Source organism: Eptatretus burgeri, chromosome 9 (genome assembly GCF_056783735.1).
Source record: "Eptatretus burgeri isolate ZD-2024b chromosome 9, Ebu_testis_v1, whole genome shotgun sequence".
Lineage (NCBI taxonomy): Eukaryota > Metazoa > Chordata > Myxini > Myxiniformes > Myxinidae > Eptatretus > Eptatretus burgeri.
Window position 1 is genome coordinate 64,050,785 of NC_140969.1, and position 22,500 is coordinate 64,073,284.

At 41.5% G+C, this 22,500-nt stretch overlaps 1 protein-coding gene across 1 annotated transcript in view; it reads right to left on the minus strand.

Annotated features, from left to right (window-relative positions):
• Nucleotides 1-22,500, minus strand: part of LOC147020217 (mitochondrial 10-formyltetrahydrofolate dehydrogenase-like) — a 271,323-nt gene that overhangs the window by 162,623 nt on the left and 86,200 nt on the right. The window contains exons 7-8 of the mRNA XM_085893782.1: nt 3,710-3,844; nt 3,170-3,295 (exon numbers count right to left, since the gene is read on the minus strand). Of these exons, the coding sequence (XP_085749908.1) occupies nt 3,170-3,295; nt 3,710-3,844 (261 nt within the window). The remainder of the gene's footprint in view (nt 1-3,169; nt 3,296-3,709; nt 3,845-22,500) is intronic.

Sequence of the window (22,500 nt, forward strand, 5' to 3'; positions counted from 1 at the left end):
GTTATGACCATCCTCTTTGCAGATGAAAAGTTGTATCTTTTTTGGAACACCCTGTACATACGCACAGTACTATAAAAGAGCCGTGGGTGCGTGTGCGTCGTTGATCATGATCTCCATAATTCGGGTTTCAGAATGTGTGCATTCAGAATCCTCCTCAAACTCAAAGTATCCACTTCCATTTCGACAAGGGATCATTATTCATGGGATCCCTTCGAACCTCATTTCGAGTGATCCCTTCGACAAGGGATCATCATTCAACTTGTCAAATTGTGTTTTTCTCAGAGTTTTGAGCCATTGACAGCCTCCAACTGTACTTTGTTTGTGGTAATGTTCCCAGGGATGGTTTGTAGGATCTTTGTGAGGTTGTTCTTTATCATTCTAGTTGCTCCAATTATCACTGGTACAATTTTGGTGCTCTTCTGCTTCCAGAACCTTTATACTTCATTCTTGAGGTCTTCATCTTTGGTCATTTTCTTGATTTATGCTTTATTTACACCAAATTCACTGGTTGTTGAAACCAATTAAAAATGCCTCCTTTTCCTTTTTGGATCTTAGTACTATGTCCAGTGGCAGTGCTTTGTTTTCTAAGTTCACGCTGGATGGGATAATCATCAGTTCGCACGTAAGCATCATGTCCTTCTTTTCAATGATTGCCTTTGGTTCGTGTTTCCATGAGTTTTATGGAACTGGGATATTGAAATTTCTGCAGACGTACCAGTGGATTACTCTCCATACCTTGTTGTGCCTTTGTGTGTACAGCTGTTCTGGCATGAGTATTTTTACATCCCAATAAGGTGACTCGTACTTTCTGTTTCTACCTTGCAGAATATACATTTGGCCGATTGACTCAGTCCCGCCATCTTTTTAAAGCCGTTGGTGTTGTGTCTCTGGTCTTCAGCATTTATAATGATTTGTTCTCCATCCAAGTTGAGCTGACCTCTTCTTAGCCATTCCCATGATCCTTCTTTGTCTATCTCCAATCTGTCAAACTCTTCTTAAATATTTCCCTGCTCTTTTGTCTTTCTCCCAGTTGTCAGTGTGCATCTGTTGATACTTCATCTTGTACTTTTCTTTTGTCCTATTTGCAATCATTGGGGCTGTATTTGTTGCCGTTTCGGTTTGGTGAATGGCATCTTCTATTCGCATCTGTTGTTGGAAGTTTTTTGTAAGTGAGTGAGATACCTTTTCTGGTTTGTTGTGTTCATGCTTGTGTACAAATTGTATTCGGTAGTCTGTTGAACTTTTCACATACTCTGCTAATCCTTCAGTCATCACTCTGTGCATTTGATTGAGTTCCATCAGGCTGCCACCTCCTTTCCTCAGCAGGTACATTATTGGGATACATTGATTTTTGTAGAAAATTTTGTGGATAGTGAAGAGTTTCCTCGTTTTGATATCTAGTGTTTTTTTATTCTACTTGTGGCCAGTTTGCTATTCCACAGCTGTATTGGAACACTGGTACTGCTTGTTGGTTTGTGGCTTTCATTTTGTTCCTTGGGGAGAGGTATGTTTTCAGGAACAGCCTCATTCTATGCAAGTATTTTTTGGTAATTGTTTTGCCAATTTATGTGACAAATTTGGTGACCCTCTTCTACTCCAAGCTATTTGTATGAGGCTTCATTGTCTTGCTCCTATATTGCTGTGTCTAGGTCGATTTTTACGTTGTCCATTTTGGTTGGTCTACCTTGTACGAATGTGCACTTGGCACACTTATCTCGGCCAAATTCCATTTGGATGTTGTCAGAGTATAATTTCAGTTGCTCTGTCAATTTTTTGTCGTTTGGTGCAAATATTGTTAAATCATTCATGTAAAGTAGATGTGACACCTTTCTGGTTTCTTTGGGTGTTCTTTTATTGGATGTTAGGGTGCATCCATGTCCTTGCTCATTAATGAGGTTACTTTGTGGATCCAGAGCCAGGCAAAACAGGAGGGGGTGGGGTGGAAAGGTTGTCTCCTTGGAAGATCCCATCTCAGATCTTCACACCTGGCATTTTGATCTCTCCTTCTGAGTGCTACAGTATTAGTGTGGTGTTCCATAGATCCATGGCTTTCTCAATCAGATTGATTATTTGGAGATTTATCTTGTACATTTGCATGCACTTTATCATCCATGAATGTGGGACACTAAAATCTTTTCTTTATGGTTTATCCAGGCTGTAGACAATTTGGTTATTCTTGTATTTCAGTTTTCGAGTGTGGCCTTGTTTAGAAGGAAGTGATCTATTGGTTCTGTAACATCCTTGCTTGCATCCCTTCTATTCTGCCTCTCGGCCTCCTTGTTGTGTTCGGTGGTGGTGCATCGTTTCTGTGACAATTCCTGTTAAAGGTTTGTATGTTGTTGGTAGGCAGGTAATTGGCTGGTATTTGTGAGGTATTTTAGTTTCTTCAGATTTTGGGAAAAGGAAGGTGTTACCTTCTGTGAGCCATTCATCCATTCCCTCATCCACTTGTACAAGTTCATTGAATGCTGGAGCGTAGTGAACATGGAAAGCATCAAATTGCTTTAGCCAGAAGTATGGGATCCCATCTGGGCCAGGGCTTTTGAAGTTTGCCATCTTTGCAAGTTGTTTTATCTTTTCTGCATCAATTATTACTGGGGGCATTTCCTTGAATGTGTGTGTGTGAGTGCATGTGCGTATGCGTGCATGTGCGTATGCGTATTGCCATTTTTCTCAGAGATGGCCAAACTTTCAGAGGTTCATCAGTCTGGACTTCCGTGCACTCTTGAACCGCTTGATGAAATGAGTTGAAAACTGGTGGTTATACTCAGGATGTGCATGGGAGGGTTTTAGGGTATAAAAATATTCATAGTCCCAGAGGTTTGAGTGGGAGGAGGACCCAATTCTAAGTAAATATATATGGGAAATTGCCACTCCTGAATGGAGCTGCTTTTACAAGTGATACGAAAATGGCAGAAATTTCCTGTCAGCAATTCTGGGGGAATTATTTTGTTCTTAAGGAAGGGTTTCTTTGGTAGTATTATTAATAAGCTCTGCTTAAGATGAATATTCCTGATGATAAACGGTCCAAGGAATGTATCGGTTTGTCTCAAAGAGAGTTTAGTGTGGATGTTTTGCCCTTATTTAATTTCCAATCATTTTTTTTTAGCAAAAATGCTTAGCTATCACATTCCAAAGCAAATAGTTAACATAGCCTCTTGTTACTCACCCGTATCGCCTCCGCCAAAGCCATTTCCTCTTCAGAAAGCTCCAGTTTACTCTGCTTTGCTGAAGAGAAGTATTTTGATGCTGGGATCATCTTTCCATCCTCAAATTGCAGGTTTTTCACCAGAAGCTGAGAACAGGAGGGCAGAGAGAAAGTCCTTGTGATGTTTAGTGATCAGGATATTTCAGAATATTGTTGGTTGTTCATCAGCCATAATAGGCTTACACGAGAGAGAAAAACAACTCTCAGTGGTATTATACCACATCCTGAGTGGTCCTATCACGTTTGATTGCCTTTTCAAGATTTAATTCAACAGCTCTGGAACAGGCCACATTCAGATTAATGGGTCGTTTCTCAGGCCCTGATTCCTGCCCCAGAAAACATTAGGCTTGGCAGGTGTAGTTGGAAAAGATATACTGGGCCTAAGAGTATTGGTCACAGAAGCTACGGAGATGGAGATCTTCTGGTTCATAGAGTGCATAGCAAAAGAAAGGTGGAAAATAATTAAATAAATAAATAAATAAATAAATACATAAAACTCACCGCCTTACTGTCGTTGCCATACAAGAAGAGGCCATTCTTGGAGACAATTCCAGGCTGAGGGGAATTGTCAATCTCAAGTGGCTGTCCCTCTGGAACAGTGGTGTTGTGCATTGTCGACCCATACATAGTGAGTTTCTAAAAGGTTGGCACACAATAAAACTGTGTTACAAATTGATATGTGAGGTTTCTATTCATAAACTCGTGAAGTACTTGTACCTAAAATAAAGTTGTTAACTCTGCTCCAACGTTATGCATCCAAAGAAGAAACAAAAACAAATAACGCAACAATTTACTAAAAATGACTAAGTCCTTCTGATATAAATTTGGTATGCAATGATTTTCCCCAATGCCCATGTCAGTATGTTACCCTTCTATCCTCAGTCACCTTTCTCTCCTATTAGCTTAGATTCTGTGTACAACTTCCAGAGAAACAAGCAGTAGAAAAATAAAGAGTAGTACATAAAAAGAAAGACAAATGTCCAAAAATCACCTATCACAGTTGTTTACAATTAGTGGATATAAGCATCAAGGACAGGTGATGGGATGGCATCCCATTTTATAGAATGGGATGGCCAGAGTACAGTAACAACAGATGGAAGGCCATAGTTGTGCCAAGTTTATTTGAAAAGCACCCACTGGAAAGCCGTGACATCATCCGACATCGTGAAGACTTTGACAAAAGTCTACTTTTGACTCAGATGAATGGAATAAAAGTTGGAAGTAAATTTTATTTAGATGACGTAATCATAATTGTAAAACATTGTTAATCATGCCTAAAAAGTTTTGCGATGACGCCGTTAGTGCAAGAACTAGTGCAAGAGGAGATAGCAAACACAACAGACAAAGCGACAGACAACTTCATATTATTTACATCAACTAGCAAAGGTACCCGGCATTTCCGGGCAACGCCGTGTCCCTCCTAACCCACCCCTTCCCCTCCCTCATCCTCCAACCATCCCTCCCCCTCCAGAATCCCACCCCACCCATTCCCCTGCCTTCTCCCACCCCACCCCCTCACACAACCCCTTCCCCTCCCTTCCAATTGTAGTTCGCTTTGAACCGGTCAAAACATCAATTATGTAAAATTATGTAAAACACCTATCAATTATGTAAAAAGGGTCGAAAAAGGCCCAAGTGGTCGAAAGCTCCAAATGGTCAAGGGTCCAAGACATCTAATCTGTCTGAAGGGTGTACGGGGTCTTAAGGGTCTTTGGGATCAACAAGGGTGTTAGGTGTCTTTTGGGTCTTAAATGGTCATTGGGGTCGTTGGGGTAATGGAGGTATTAAAGGGTCTTCGAGGTCGTGAAGTGTCTTATGGATCTTACAGGTTTTTGTTGTCTTCCGGTTCTTCAGGATCTCAAGGGTCTTTAAAGACTGATGTAATGTATGAAAATACACTTAGGACAATCCCTGGGTTGGGCTTGGTCTGTGTGCCACATTTGGTGGTTGTTGACCCAGCGTTCTTTGCAAAAAACACGAACACACAGACCAAAAGACAGACGGATGACAAATTTTATTTATTAGATGAGAACATGCTCCTCCACATCACCTTTTTTGTTCTCCTCCTCCTCTTCGCTTTATAAGGGGTGAGGTCCAATGGCACCAAGCTTCTGCCCAGCCTCAACCACAATACTCCTCCACCCATCCCCCCCCACCCTCTTGTCCTCAGTCAACTCTCTACACTCTCCTACCACCCCTACCTTACGGATATCCCTCCTCACACAATCCTCCCATCTCAACCGCGGTCCACCACTTTTCCTCCAACCTTGCTCCCTCAACCTCTCCGCTCTCTGTCATTCTCTCTTCCCCCATACAAGGAAATACAAGGAAATCAGACAAAGGTGGAGGCCGTTCAGCCCATCATGCCTGCGTGACATCAACACCACACAAATTTATCAACACAAGATCCAACGAAGAAAATGCAAAAAAAAATTTTTTAATAGTGTTCTTGTGGGTTATTTAATTTTTTTAAAAGTTTTTGTAGTTTTGTAGTTTTTTTGGGGGGGGGTTCCTCCTCAGGGGAGGGGGAATGTGCTTGGTTAAAAACACACACACATCAACCACACAACACCCCTTGACGAAATCCCCACCAACAGCACTCTGTACACATGCACACAATCACCCATCAATGTTCAAACAACCTAAAAATCTTGCCAACATCCCTACACCTCTCTATCTCCATAACTTCCAGGTACCTATTGGTGCACGAGTCAGTAAGTGACCACTATATTCGGTATGGGTGTGTGTCTGTCTGTCTGTCTGTCTGTCCCGAGCATAGCTCCGTGGGTTTTGATCTGATCCTGATAAAATTTGGGTGGGAGGTTTATATCATGATCTAGTTGTGTTTTCCTGAGAATGGGTGTGCTGCGCCAAGTATGGGCAGAGCCACGCCCAAAGAAACGTGTTTTTAGGGGGTAGCCGGTTTCAAGTTACATCTTCTCCGAGGGGGTTTGTCGAATCTGGCAGTGGTTTTGGTATTTGGTTAGCCCAATGGCACCTGCATAGCCCACGGAGCTCGATTTTTCATTTTCGTCCCAGGGTCAAGGTCACAAGGTCACGAACTTAGAAAATTGCGAATTTTGACATAAAAAATCATACGACCGCCCAAACTTTGAGAGCTAGGATGACAATATTTTTTATGCATAATCTTGAGGTCATTCCCCATCTAAAGTCTTGAAACAAGTTTGCTCTATCTCAAACACCTTGCCCGTGGCGCCCCTTCAAGTTTGTTTTTACGCTGATTTCATCAAAGTATGGATAATCCGAGGAGTGTGAAATGCCATATAGCCTTTATGACGTTAAATTGTTCCTGGAATGTTCCAGAGGAAGTTTTGCACCAAAGGTCATAATCCTTGACCTTTGACCTTTAAAGTTCACAAAGGTCAAATTTTCAAAGTTGTGGGAATCGAATCGGGTTTTCGACCTTCTTCGACGAACTAACTCCAATAAGCGATAGCACGTATCCTGTTTCCTTATTTTAATGTCCACAACATTGTTTTGTTACCTTTAAAGGTTATGCAAAGGTCAAATTTTGAAAGTTGTTGAAGGAAAGCAGGTTTTCGACATTTTGCAGCTAATAACCTGTCACTCGTACCACATCATGTTGATCATTTTTATAACTTGGTCAAACATTATCACATTGTCTCATCCTTGACTTCTGATACAATCTACATCATCAAATACCGCTTGTGAGCCATTGCAGTCTCCAGACTTGTTCATTTATTTTCTTTGCTGCCCGACCCACATCACCTCCATACTAATCTTCAGCCCATTCTTCCCAAATGCGTCCTTCCACTCCCCCAGTACTTCCCCAGCCAAAAATTGCGTCCCTTTCCTGTAGTAATTCTCTGCAGACTTCTGAAGTGAGACCTGTTACCAATGATAGTGTATGAGAGTACAACTCTCATATACTATAGTTCTAACTGCAGCATTTTTGCTATGATCATGTATCTCCTGCCGATTCTCCACCATATCAGCCAGATCATCCACAATTAACATCCTCCCCAGAATGCCCCTCATGCTTACCTTCCTGTGTACCAGTTCTATCACCATGATAAACATAAGGGGGCTGAGAACAATTCCCAGCCTCAAACCGATGTTCATACTGAACCCCTCAGACATCCCAGGAACAACCAAAACTTTTCCCTTCGTTCCCTTGTACATCTCTTCCACCAACTGAACTTCTGCTTCAAGCACTCCCATCCATTTCAGTGTCGCCATCACCAACTCTCTCGGGACAGTATCGTAGGTCTTCTCCAAGTCCACAAATCCCAAAGCCATCTCACCCTGCACCTCCAACCTCTTCTCCACCAGCTGTCTCAGCATGAACATCCCATCCGTCATCCCCCTACCCTTTTTAAACCCATAATGCTCTTCTCCGATCTCCATCTCCACACTCTTCTTTACCCTCCCATCCAGAATCCTCTCCAGCACCTTTATGACATGACTATGGAGTGTAATGCCTCTGTACTTCCCTTGAACATGCCCTTGAACAAAATGCGACTTGAACATCACCCTTCCCCTTCCATATCAGCACAATTAACCAAGGTATCATATTAAAATACAGCATCTATTCTCTTTCAGACTCAAAAATGGCTGGCTGATCTCCACCAAATTTTGCACCCATCTCAGGGCCACCCAGGGTTAGATCATGGGTATAAAATAATTCCCATCTCCCCACCCTCCCTTGAGGTTGGGTTAATGACTTGCGATTTTCACCTGTTCATGTGGTGCAGTGCACATTGTTTTACTGACCCCTGCCGGAGGGAGGCAGTATTGCTAGCCATGGGCACAACATGCAATTGCCCCACCACCTTCCCAAGCCAGTCCCAGAAGGAGTGGGTGTTTCTCGTAATTTCAAATAAAGCAACAACAATGTTTTATACCTGCAATGAGGATACTAACAAAGTGAAGTCAATGAAGTTATCATCTCAACTGCTTAAAAGTTCAATAACCAATCTATTCCACAGCAATTCCAAATCTATCCAAAACTCATGTAGGAATTTGTAAATAAATCACATTCAAACAAAGATATGAGTGACACCTGTGTAATTTTACATGATTTATAAGGACATTAGTGGATAATAAACAAATGGTACACAGGATTTGAACCTGGGTTACCTTCACGAGTCAGAAGTCCAGATGATAATACTAAACAGGTCTTATTGTATTCTGAAGACTCATTCATGATGATCTTCCAATACAAAGAACCATAATAATGAGTGTATGAATCAGTTGAGCGTAATGACTTGTTGAATGCCTATTTTGAAAGCATCCAGGTTAAAAATATGAAGGAAAGCAACACAGCACTTGGAAGAATAATAAAGTGTTATAAGACTTCAAATGAGAAGCTAACATGCAATAAAGTTTACACAAGTAGTATTCTGTGTTTGTGTAAGTTGGCAAAATGACCAAATGTGTTGTACTCATTGGGAATGAGGTTCATTTTACATCAAAGAAGCCGAAGTTCAAGATTTTAAAACTGCAGGTTAAAAATAAGGAGAATTGGGAAAGAAAGTCAGAATGATGACAGTTTGAAAGATATGCATACATTATTGTGTACTCTGTGTTGGTTTTGAAAAACTGTTGAAACATTCTGCCTCTAATGCAACAGCGACGTCTCAAAATGCCACTTTTGAGACAGGTAGCCAGTCGATAATCATAAAATCAAAGTTAAGAAACACCTCCAGGTATCTTGATGCATTTTGTCATGCACTCACTTTATCTGCCATATGAAGCTCATCACAAACAAAGGAAGGAACAAGAACGGCACTCAATAGAGCGCATACCTCCACCAGGCTAAACAGTTTACGTTTTGTATCCCACTGACAGGCCAGATCTGGATCCGGCCCTAAACCAAAATCTAATCAGCTTGTTCTTGTCACCGAACCAACTCATCCAACTAATTTTATTATAACTTTTGAAATATCATGCTACATATAATGTTTGGCCCAAGCCTGGTGTTGGCTTAGTGGTTAAGGGGCTGTCACACCTTGACGATTTAGCCCACCTATGCCGATTTATGAAAAATTTGCCTAATACGCTGGCACACATCTAATACGTTATGGGTAGGTTTTGTATATTGTTACGGCTGTGGAAATTCGCATTACACCATAAAGGGCCTGTAGGTGAGATATCTCTAAGTACATGTGTTGTTAGCCCAAACCCATTGTATAGAGGGAATTTATGTGATCCATTTGGGCTGCGATCCTTTGAGTTAGGCGTTTTTCTTTTTCTATCTTTTATTTCAAACACACAACATTTCAACAACCACGCCATCTCCATCACAGCGCCAACCACACTGTAACCACGCCACCTCCACCATCTACACTACCACATCTTCGCCACTCGCCATTCAACAGGCTCTGTGCGGTTACGATCTCCGCGGAGGAACAAACAAAAACCAACAAGGATGCTCGGTGGGCTTTTCCCGTCTGTTTTTCCCGTCTGACTTCCCCGCGCTTTGGAGTGGAGGAAGAGCGATGCAGGTCAAAGGTCAGAGGTCATGTAAAGGTGGGGCCTCTTTTTGGGGGAATAATTCTCTGGCTTCGAGCCAAAAACTGACTCCCTCGGCCCCCAGACGGAGCGGGGTGGAGGGAAAGCGTGAGGGAACGCCCTTTTCGGGAACCCTCTCGAAGGAAGGTGGAGCCGAGAACGGGGCGGGGCGAAGGGCGGAGCCCCGGGTGATAAAAGACGGACACGAGCGGGCGCAAAGAGCACTTTTTCTTCCTCTTCGTCTTGGCTGGTGGTTCGGTTGGTTTTTGTGGAGAGTTGGTCTTCAGAAAGAGGTCCTGTGCCCGCGCCTTGGCGAGCGGCCCTGTCACGAAGGCACGGACGGGAGACGCGGCGGCGCCCGTTGCGAGGTGGACCTGTGCGTCCAAACGGGGAGTGCCGGAGAGGGTTCGCCGGCCGCGAGAGAGGTCGGGGCCGGGCGCGACCACGCTGACAGTCGCGGGAGAGGGACTCACCAGCCAAAGGGAAGTCGCGATTTCTTTCTTTCTTTTCTTTGGGGTTTTTTGTATGGATCTTGTGGCGCCGTGTCTCGTAAAGTAGAACTGCTTAAGTGTTGCCATATGTACGCGTATTCGGTTGTAGCTCTGCATCATTTCTTTTGTTTTAATTGCTTTATGTGCATTTTGATTGTGTATGGCTGTAAATACGTGCCTTACGTGCTTGGCTGTGTATGCGTGTGAATAAAATGCTTGCTTGTTGAACTGTGCCCGTTTCGCTTTGTCTTTTCTCTATTGACCCTCCATCTTGCATCACGGAAAGGGGTTCGTAGTGGGTGCAACATCCCAGTAATTAATCGGAACCGTCAAGGCCAACGATAACACCGCTCGGTTATCACTGTAGCACGGAACGGACCGCTTAAGCGGTTCGTGTCCGGAGTCGGCCTGTGGCGTGGTACGATCGCCCGGTCGACCATCCGCGCAGGTACTTAGGTAGATCGAATTTGGTGAGCGACCCTATCCTGCGCGGGTGGGCAATTGGCACGGTCGTGGTGGGGTTAAACCCCCACCCGTGACTAGCTCCCGGCGTTGTTCCGAGAGGGTCATGACAGAATTGTCCGTCCGGTAGGCGACGTGCCGCGATTCGAGTGACGCGGCCGTTCGCACGCCGGCGGGCGCGAATTTGCAACAATATGTTAAGAGCACGCTGAAAAACACTGCCATAAGTAGTTGTACTTTGTGGTTTTTCTCAAATTTTCGTTTGCTTAAAATTTTACAATGTACTCGGCGTTTGGCTCACACGTTCCGCGATGCTGGACATAAGGTTTAGGCACGTTATGCGATCGTTGACACACGTTATTTATATGTTACTCATATGTGGAAACACGTTGAGGTAACATTTGCGTACCCGAAACTTATTCATAAACTTTAGGTAACGTTTTATAAGCACGCTACACGAACGTTGTTCATAGCTCGCAACACGCTACTAGAAAGTTTCTCACATCAAAACACATCAAAGTAATGTTTAGGGAACCCGTGACTTATTTATAATCTATGAGTAACGTGCTTGGGAATTAGTTGTAGAGCATGTCCTATGAACAAATAAGTATGTAGACGTATTTGACGTCTTCAAGACGACCACAGAACTTAATGAACGCGTTTCTAACTTACAGATGCTGTATAATGGCGAATTGGCAGCGATTTGGGGAATTGGTATATAAAAAGGGGCTTCGCAGGAGGAACCCGTCTTTTTTTAGACTTCGTGGTGAGTACATGTCGATGTCATTCCGAGAGATGGAGGATATGGCAAGGCTGAGACGACAATACCTACATGTCTTCCAACATCAACATGACCTCATCGAGTTGACACTGTACCAGTTGCGTGCCAAAAGAGCCGGAAGAAGAAGACGTGAAAGGAGGAGAAGGTACTGGGTCAGACCATGGATCGGGAGGCGACACCATTACGGCATATATGCCCAGCTCATGGAGGAACTCCGTAACGAGGACCAAGCATCCTTCACCAACTTCCTGCGAATGCCCCCATCGATGTTCGACAAGCTGCTAGCCAGAGTAGGTCCAAGGATAACCAAGCAGTACACCTTCTACAGGGATCTGCTTGAGCCTGGCATGAGGCTGGCACTGAGCCTGCTGCTGTTGGTGCCGTGACTGCAGTGCTGTGCAAGCGATTTAACTTGTTCAATGAAAACGAATTCAATTGCCAATCACCAACGTCCAAAAACATTAGACGAGTGACAGCAAGTTAACTCGTTCAATGTAAACGATTTGAATTGCCTTGCACCAGCGTCAAAAAACAATAGCCGAGTGACAGCCGTTTATTAAAATAGTTTAGTGGGAGTCGATGGATAGCAAACGTCACGTAATCATCGACGATGCGCTCCCACATTATGCATGCGCTAGACTATCGTTGGACATAGGCTGTGGACGCCTAAAACACGATAAGCAATCGTTGGTATAACTAATCTATAAGTAAATCGAAGCGTTCTGTGTTCATTACTAGTACATTATGCATTTGTCAAAGTCTTTTTTAATAATTTCAAGAGTAAAACAAAGAAATATTTCATCTTCGGAATGAGGGAAAAAAAATTAGCCCTTGCAGAACATCGAACGATGGTGCAAAGTATTCTCCTATTCGTTGACGCAACGAGGATCCATCATCCCCCACAGCCTCCACATCACGCTCACATACTACCACTGACATAGACATACAGCTACTACCAATGCTACTACCACTACTACTACTACTATTATTACTGTCACGCACAACTACTACTAGTAATAGTACTGCTACTATTGATACTACCGGCATTCACATCTACTCACCATGGAGTCTGGAACAATGATGGGTTTTTATTGTGAAGCCCATTTGTATATACCAATTCCCCTAAACGCTGCCAATACGCCAGTACACTGTAGATGTAAGTTAGAAACACTTTCAATAAGTTCTATGGTTGTCCGGAAGACGTCAATTTAATTTGTCTACATATGACAATGTGCGTTTTACATACGTTACAAATAGGTTCATAGCATGTTACTCAAAGGTTAGAAGCACGTTTTACTTAGGTTCAAAGCATGCTACTCATAGGTTAAACGCACGTTACTCTTACGTTCATAGCACGCCAGTCATACATAGTTTCAATGCATGTTACTCAAAGTTTCCAAGCACGTTAAACATCGGCTAAGCTGACGCTACTCATTTGTTCAAAGCACGTTACTCATAGTTTAGAAATTTGGTTTCAAGTATGTTGGCCAATACCTTGACGTGCTTCGACTTATGAGTAACCTACAAGTAACGTGTGTTCGCCATGTTTAAACGATTGCGGAACGTGCTGGGAACAGATGCCAACACATGCGAAACGTGTGAGCCTTACGTCGAGTACGTCTTAAAATTTTCAGCATGCTTGAAATTTCACGACGTACCAAACAGACTAGGTAATATGCCAGCGTACTTCAATGATTTCCAGCATACTCTAAACGTATACACAACTTAACGATAGCGTATCTGACGTGTGCCTAGCGTTGTAAACACATTTTTCATAGAATGGCATACGCTGGCAAAATCGTCAAGGTGTGACTGCGATGTTGACACTTCAAATTCTCAGGCAGTTTTGATTTCAATCGGCATCCGGCAATTTCTTAACTGGCTACGCCACGAGTTCGCCGGCGATACGTATAGCACGCAAAGGGTAAGTTAAACTATCGTTTGTCATAGGTTTTGAACGTTGACCACAAGGTAAGCATGCGTTGATAAATGTTATGTATAACACAACGAAACGTTCTGTGCCCGTTACTAATATGTTATGCAAATGACCAACACGTTATGAATACGCCAAAAACGTGAAAAAAAACATCAAAATTTCAGCGTACGCCAACGTTTTACATACATTTTTATACGTTGCCATTGCTGGCTAAAACGTCAAGGTGTGACAGGGCCCTTAGGGTGGCTGGCTTGGGATCCTAGGGTCCCGAGTTTGAGTCCCATTGACCACTGAATTAACACCAGGGGGTTGGACCCAGCCTGTCATCCTTCCGAGGTCGGCAAAATGAGTACCAGTGTACTGGTCCCGGTGTATGCCCCGGTTAGAATAGGTGTACTATATCCCTGTGTGTCGTAAGAGGTGACCAGGGTTGGCGTCAGGAAGGGCATCTGGCCATAAAACCATTGCCTCAAGAAGGGAACCATTATTGCATGGAGCCAGCAAAAAGCTAACCCCTGCTTAGCAGGGAAAAATGGCTGTAAAAAGGCTGTGTGTATGTATGTATATATATATATATATATATATATATATATATATATATATATATATATATATATATATATATATATATATATATATAATGTTGGCCCCATCTCTCAATGGTGAAAAATCATTTTAAAAAATTTTTAACTTCTCGTATCTGGATCCAGATCCGGATCTTCACCAAATTCAAATCAATTCGTCCTTGTCAAACACTCAACCTGGTTACCAAGTTTCGTCTGAATCAGTCGATAACTTTTTGAGATATCCTGCTCACAACCAAACAGACAAACTGATGCGGGTGAAAACAACCTCCATCCACCTTCAGTGGCACAGGTAAAATTAACTCTTTGCTCTGACTTGGCTAATATTTGGCATTAAAGAGCAAGTTACAGGTCACCAAACATGTTCTGAAAATTTATGAGTATGATTATATGTGCATTAAATAGTTCGACGCAAACTATTGTGGTTGCCTATTGGGAAAAATTAATGAAATTAACTCCGAAGTTATGTTGAATGTTGAAAAAAACAGCCATGTGTCATATATGGATGGTGACGTCACGTTCTCCAAAACAAAGCGGACGCTCACTCGCTCATTGAAGAAGTGTCCAGTTCAGCGGGCCGTTCTTTCGCTTTGTTTGAGCTTGCAACTGTCTATATTATCCTTTTTATTTTGAATTGTTGTAGAACAAAGTTATTTGGCTATTTGTACATCATGCCTCGTACGTGTGTCGTCATGTTTTGCGAAAATGGCTGGAAAATGGGTAATCATTCCCACCGATTCCCGAAGGAATCAAACATTCGCCGGCAGTGGATAAGATTTGTACAAACAAAACAGGCGAATTTTCCCCCAAAGAAAACGGGTAAGGAGGACCCTTTGGATAGACTTGTCATTCGTGGTGACCATTTCACAGCCGAGGATTACGAAGGCAGAAACACATCCGATCACCACTCTGTGAATATGAGTTGTTAGTTGACAAGTTCTCCAGATACTGCTCTGTCACAGAATCAGTTGTTGAGTTTAAGTGAGAAAAACCTTGAAATGTATTCTTAAAGAGTACATGGAAAAACACATAAATAAACTTTCTGAAAAACATAAGCATGAAAAAAATTCTCAACAAATCAACTTATTGTTGATTAAATTACTTTTTTACCAGCATCAGCAAATTGGGCTATTTCATTTCAATTGTACAAAATTGATCAATTTTCTGCTTTTTTTTCTAAATTTGGTAAAATATTTCCCAATGAGGCGAAACATGTTTTGGTCTCTTGAAAGTTGGGGTTTGTTCCAACTGTTCACTTTCGCTGGGGTCAAGCTCAGCTGTCAGAAAGACTTCAACGCCAAGGATACGGTGTATAATATATTTTGGTCCATTATTGATTCATTCTATTTCTGACTCATGAGTGACTGGAGGGTTAAAATATTATATCAAGTCACAGACAAATCAAACTTTACATTATTTTATGCATCGGACAAGAAAATGAAAATCTACAAACCAATCTGTCTGATGGAGTCTGTCAGTGTGAACTGCCGGGCAGTCAGTCCTGCCACTTGTACATGAAATAGGCAGTTTTCTGGCACTTGCAAGTGGCTCAAATTTATATGGCTCAGGGCCAGAAACTCCAAAGTATAAATTCCCATCATCCTCCGACTCGTCCTCGGCAATATCGGAACGAAAACACTCAATTTCGTCGCCACTGAAATCACTCTCAGATTCGCATCTCGCCATTGTTCACACGCCATTTCCAAATGGTCACGAAGTTTTCAGAGAATGTGACGTTATAGCATCTTCAATAAATTCCGGTCTGTCTTTCGATCACTGACAAAAGTTTTGACCTAAAAATTAATTCTAGCATATTTTGAGTTTCAAATGTAAGAAAATAATTGCCCAACGATTATTAATGCGATTACAACCTTTGAATCACGCAAAGTAATCAGCGACCCAAAACCTGCTCTTTAAAAAAAAATCATCTAGATTTGGAATCTTAAATTGCAATTCAAAAAAAAAGTTGTAAATTTCGGAAATAAAGGTGTCGTTGAAAAGTGTTCTCACTTGTTTGTTTTGTTACAGGAAATGTTTGTTTGTATTTTCTGTAGGACTTTTTTTATTTTTTCAAGCAAGTTTGGCTGTGGGCAATGGAAGTAAATGGAATACCATGGATTGGCTGCATGGATTCTTTCTTGACTTTTCTTGAGAACTAGTAATACCCGCTCCCTCTGGGCATGAAATATGGTGTCATGAATTACTTGCAATATGTCATGTCTATTGTCTGGTCCCTACCTTCAAAATACCCCCTTCCCTCTGCCAGAGATGGGGGGGGGGGGTGCTAATTGAAGTTTAGCAACAAGTTCATGTGCTAATCTTGGGGGGAGGAGGAGTGAGGGGAGAGGGTTAGGGAAGCTAAAACCCCACAAAACCTCGCTTTGCCTGGTACATATTGTGCAAAATCAAAACAAATCAAACTGTGGACTAAGTACGGTGCATAATAAACAAATCGAATTTTTTAAATCACTTTTCTGGTTTGCAGGGTACACCAAAATAAGTGAAGGGGTTTCATATTGTTTTATTACCGAAATTATTCACAACAAACAACTTATTTAACTGCGAAAACATCCATCAAAAACAAAATTTATTGAAACCATCAAGTATGGAAACAAATGTCTGGAAGGTGTCCACAATGAGCTGTCACACACTGCCACGCTCTAATAATAACACTTTCCATGACAGAGGTCAAAGCTTCATGCGTTGTGGCATTAATTTCTGTCCTTGTGTTATCTTTCAAATCCTCTAATGCCCTTGGTTTGTTGATGTACACTCTCTCCTTTAAATAACCCCACAAAAAGAAGTCTGCTACTGACAAATCTGGGGATCACAGAGGCAAGTTTATGTCTCCATGATGAGAAATTACCCTAAAGGGTAATTTGGAAACACCCTGTTTGGGAACACGTCACACAACATTGTCGCTGCTGCTCTTGCTGTAACAATTCCCATCGATTCATGTCCGCAATGATAATCTGAGGAAGTTTTGGATCATGTCACGGCATCTTTCGCCATTCACTGTCAGAGATTCACCTTCATCATCCTCAATAAAAAGGTATGGACCAATGTTTCTGTTTGCCATAATTCCACACCACAGAGTAACACGTTGAGGGTGCAGTGCATGCTAGTGCACAATCCATGGGTTTTCTGAAGCCCACACCCAACAGTTGTGTTTATTAATGAAACCATTCAAATGAAAATGAGCTTCGTCACTCATTATCAAGTGAGAAATTACACCTTCATCTTCAGTAACAAGGTCCATCAATTTTGTCAAAAACGACACGAGAGTTTCAAAATCAGTTGTAAAGATATCTTGCACAAGCTGTCCTCTTTATAGATAGCACTGCAGATCTTTTCTCAAAATGAGTCCTAAAGAGGTTTCAGCAATTCTAAGTTCCATTAAACGTCTCTTGGTCGATTTTTGCAGGTTTCTCAAAATACTATCGCATACGTGCTCAATGTTTCCTTGTGTTCTTCCAGACCATGATCTACCTGATTGTGATTTATTAGTTGCCGTTCCATCTTCCCAAAATCTTAAAACACACTTACAGATGATGTGCTCAGAAGGAGCAGCATTAACACAAAGTTCTTGACTATATGCTCTTTGAGCTGCAATGTTGGAGCACTTGTTCTTGAAGAAAAGTTCAACAAGAAGAGAATGCTGTTCGATTGTCCACCTGTTCATTATGAAAGTTCTAACCCTGAATCTTGAATCTGAAAAATATATACACCAGCCGGGAGGCGACGAAGGTTCGCGGGCATTATTGAACAATGCCACGATAGGTACAATTGAGTTAGTGGAAGCTTTTGAGGAAGCCCTACCGTAAAAACCTATTTCTTCCGTCAAAATTGACCAAATTAAATCGAACTTTTTTATATGTTGTACTTATAGACATTACGCACAGCTTCTAGGAAATGAAATTGTGAGAAAAAAAAAATCGAGAAAAAAATATAAAAAAATAAAAAGTTCAAGTGGGCGTGAGATGCCGCTCATACAAAAAGACAACTCGACCATAATATCTAGCTTGTGTCCAAGTTTCATCAAGACCACATCAAACGTCACGGAGCTATGCTCTGAAGCAGTGTTTAATCAACCTTTTTACCCTTGTGGAACCCTTGAAATAGTTTTCATGTCTCAAGAAACCCCTGCATAAAAATTTTTATATACCATTATTAATATCTAGCTCTTTTATATTTTTATCGTAGCTCACGTGGTAAATATAATTTTTTTTTTTTTCGGATACCTGGTTTAAGGAAAAAATGACCCCCTTTTTGTCAAATTTATTGGCAATGAAAAAAAAACATACTGCTCGTTTTTAAGACCTCACACCCGAGGTTTTAATTCACAAAAAAAAATTTTTGTTGTTTGAAAACGTCATTTTTGAAAGTGTTTGTCAACCCCGAGTGTTTGACATTTAAAAACACACCTCATGTAACTTGATCAACAAAACTTAAACAAATAAAGCTGAAGCAATAAAGGTAAACAGAAGAACTAATCTTGAGAGAGAGACTTCGCGCTAGGAAGCACAGAGAAGATAGATGGACATGGTGCATGCGTCCCATACTTGAGTCAGGCACTCAATGATACACTAATCCGCCGCGTACAGGACGTCCACTAACCAGTGAGGGCGGTTTCACACTGGCACCATATAGACATCGTTAAATACATTCCCTCTGGTTGTTATAATTGTAAATAATATAAGAGGTTGAAGCCTCTATTATAATAACCAAGGAGTTTCCAACAATGTGCCGGACGTGTATAGTAAAATTATGAATATCAAATCAAACAAAAACTACTCAAAAATACATTAGCCTATTTATTACTGTTTCTCGTGGAACCCCTAGCGACCTCTTGCGGAACCCTAGGGTTCCGGGGAACCCCGGTTGAGAAACACTGCTCTGGAGAGAGTCACAAACAGACAGACAAGCCGGTAGGCGGCGATGGGTCACCGAGCATTGAAACTATAAGATATAGAGGAAAATGGATGCCATATAGCGGATAGGGAATCACCTTAAGATTATGCATATCAAATCTCATCAAGTTCCATCTACTAATAACTACTCGGTATCCATTTGAATGAAAAATACCGAAAATGCGGTTTGAAATCGGAAATCCCCAAAGTTTGAGGGGGTGCTGTGGGTGAACAAAGATCTAAATCGAAAATCAGGCTCGATCATTTGTGCAAAATGTATTCCAGACGATTAATGTGAATTTTCATGACCATCCGACCATAACCCCAGGAGGAGTAGCATTTGGCACGAAGGCACCTCCAGCTCTCGCATGTTATCGATTTTTGCACGAATTGACCTTTGACCCCTCGCCTAAGCGAAATCGATCAATATGTCCTGAGGCAAAGTTGTAGTACTCATTGAGTACCATGAACCTGCAAAGTTTCATTCGTATCGATGCACTCACCTGGTCGCTAGGGGGCCTTCAATTTTCGCCAATTTTTGCACATACCCTAATTGTAGGGGGCGCTGCGGGTAAAGTATTCCATATATCACAAAAAACGGAATATATTTGATAGAGCATCAACTGTAGATCATTCGTGCCGAATTTCATAACCCTACGTGGGATAATGGCTTTCGGAATTTATTTCACGTGAACGGTCCCGATTTTGAAGGTTTTTCGGTTGTTGCTAGGGAACCAAAGCATCCCTAGCAACCATCACAATTTCCAAAGCACAAGGTCATAAGATGTACCTACCACCCGAGTTTGGTCAAAATCCGCCCACGTTTACTACCAATTATGCTGATGACAAACGAACAAACATCCAAACAAACAAACAGACAGACAGAATTACTAACAATAAGGGTCACCGATTTCGGTGACCCAACAGACAGACAGACAGACACACAGACACACAGATACATAGACACAACGAAAATAGTGGTCACTGCTGGCACCCGCGAACCGATATATATATATATATATATATATATATATATATATATATATATATATATATATATATATATATATATATATATATTTTTTTTTTTTTTTTTTCAGAAAATATGATTGCCTTTGAAAATATGACAATGTGAAGTCCTTCCACTTTTTTGGTAGACCCTGTATTTAATTTTTGTTTTTTGCAATTTTCAATAAGCTTGCAATAAAGCTTTCATAATACTGTGCATGTAGTGGAGGACCAGTACAGGCAGGAGAAGAACAAGTTTCCTCCAAACAATTTATTTGTTCAGATTGTAGAATGAACAAGTCTGGAGACGGCGATGGTTCACGAGCAATGTGCACGGTTCGCCTTTTTTATTTTTTGACTTTCGAGGCGACGCCACGGGCAAACTGGCGGGAATCGGGAAAAACGTAAATGATGAACGTTGTAGTACTCGAAGAGCACTACTTGCATACTAACTTTCATTCGAAACAGTTGAAAACCCTCGGAGCTCGATGCCCAAGTTATTGATTTTTTTTGACATTTTCTAAGTTTGTGACCTTGTGACCTTGACCTTGGGACGAAAATGAAAAATCGAGCTCCGTGGGGCTATGCAGGTGCCATTGGGCTAACCAAATACTGAAACCCCTGCCAGATTCGACAAACCCCCTCAGAGAAGATGTAACTTGAAACCGGCTACCCCTAAAAACACGTTTTTTGGGCGTGGCTCCACCCATAATGGGCGCAGAACACCCATTCTCCGGAAAACACAACTAGATCATGATACAAACCTCGCACCCTAATTTTATCAAGATCGGATCAAAACCCACGGAGCTATGCTCAGGACAGACAGGCAGACAGACACACACCCATAACGAATATAGTGGTCACTTACTGACCCGTGAACCAATAACTAATATTGTTGGTGAAACCTGGTGTCAGCAGACAGGTGGATGGAATCAACAGGCGATTGAGGTATGCTTCCAAACACATTACGCTTCATGGTTGCAGCATTTTTAACTTACGATGAACAAAATGTACTTGAAAGAAAAAGACACCACTAAGGCTTTGTTGACTGAAGACCGTTGGTGATTTTGCTCGAATGAAAGCTGGAGAAGGAAATCTCCAACACCCAGAGAACAATGACCCAACAAAACGTGATGCTACATGTTGTGAGACATCGCCCCGCTCCTCAGCAGATAATGTAAGAGGCTTCACTGTTTTTATTCCAGCACTTGAGGATAGAAAACATTCCCATCTCTGGTCTAATGATACAAAATGTAAAAATATACCATCAGAGATGGGGAATCCCCCACCATTGAATGAAAAAGGTCATACATATTCCAGATAATGAGGGAAGTGAATTGGAAACAAGAAACCATTTGGTCATCATCTTCAAAAGGTTCCCCAGGGGTGAGGAACGTAGTAATATAACCAAAAATAATTGAAATCAGATAAGTGGTTTTCCATTTATTACATAAAACATTTTTTTTCAAGATGGCCGCCCCAGTCGGCCATCTTGGATCCGGCCACGCCCAAAATCAATAGGGTTCTTCCTTTTCAGGTGGTACATGTGTGACTCAAATTTCAAATGGATATGGCAAACAGTTTATGAGTTATCGCACTCACAGCTGTAAATGTTGACGCCCGGACGGACGGACGGATGGACAGCCGAACGGACAGCCGGACGACCCAGGTGACAACAATATCCCTCTTCCACCACGTGGCGGGGGATAAAAAAAATCGTTGTCGATTTATTGCAACCCAAAAATATCTTCATATTTTTCTGAGATCAAAGATAAAATGGTGCATTCACAAACAGGTTTACCAATACCCATGTTTCCTGCTTTAATGCAGTGCTGTAAATCAAGATGGAGGCAAGTGAGATTTAAATAAAAATAACAAAAAAATAAAAAAAGAGTGGAACAGAAAACGAGATATCTGCGATCATAAAGCTATTGCTAAGGATAAGCCTCCCCCGACTTTCCCTGAACAATCACCCACGACTTACCCTTGGTCTATGCTCCAATGATGACCTTCACCATCAACATTTAGGGATGGAGTATAAATTAAGAAAATGTGTTCCCTTCTACAATCTTTCCACAAAACTCAACATCATTAAAATCATAGAAAAATTATTCAAGTTATGATGAAAAAAAAGGAGTTCTTTGTTCATTGGGTCACAATCTGAAAAAAGCAGGTCAAGAATACAAATCAAATATGAGGTGCATAACTTCAGTTCAGTTACACTATTATGATACAAGACCTTCTTTGAAGGCCAAACGATCTTTGAAATTTTGCGTTGGCAAAATTGAGTGATGACAAAAAAGATTTTTTTTATTTTAAAAACGCCATTTTTCCTTTGATCGCATTTTTAATTCAGACTGACATTTGTCCTTGACCTTTAACTCGGAGGGGAACGATATAAATTAAGCATAAATGCCAGTTGCTCTAGCCTATCTGGAGAGGGCAATTTTGTTCCGATGAGACAAACCTGAGTCGAGTTGTGATGAAAAATGTTATAATGTCTAAAATTGGGTCATGATCTTAAAGTTAGATCAAGTCAAAAAAATTAAGTCAACCACACATACCTCTTATTCTCATTATTAATGCAAAATTTCAGTCCAAAAGTCTCAGCCGGTTCCAAGATAC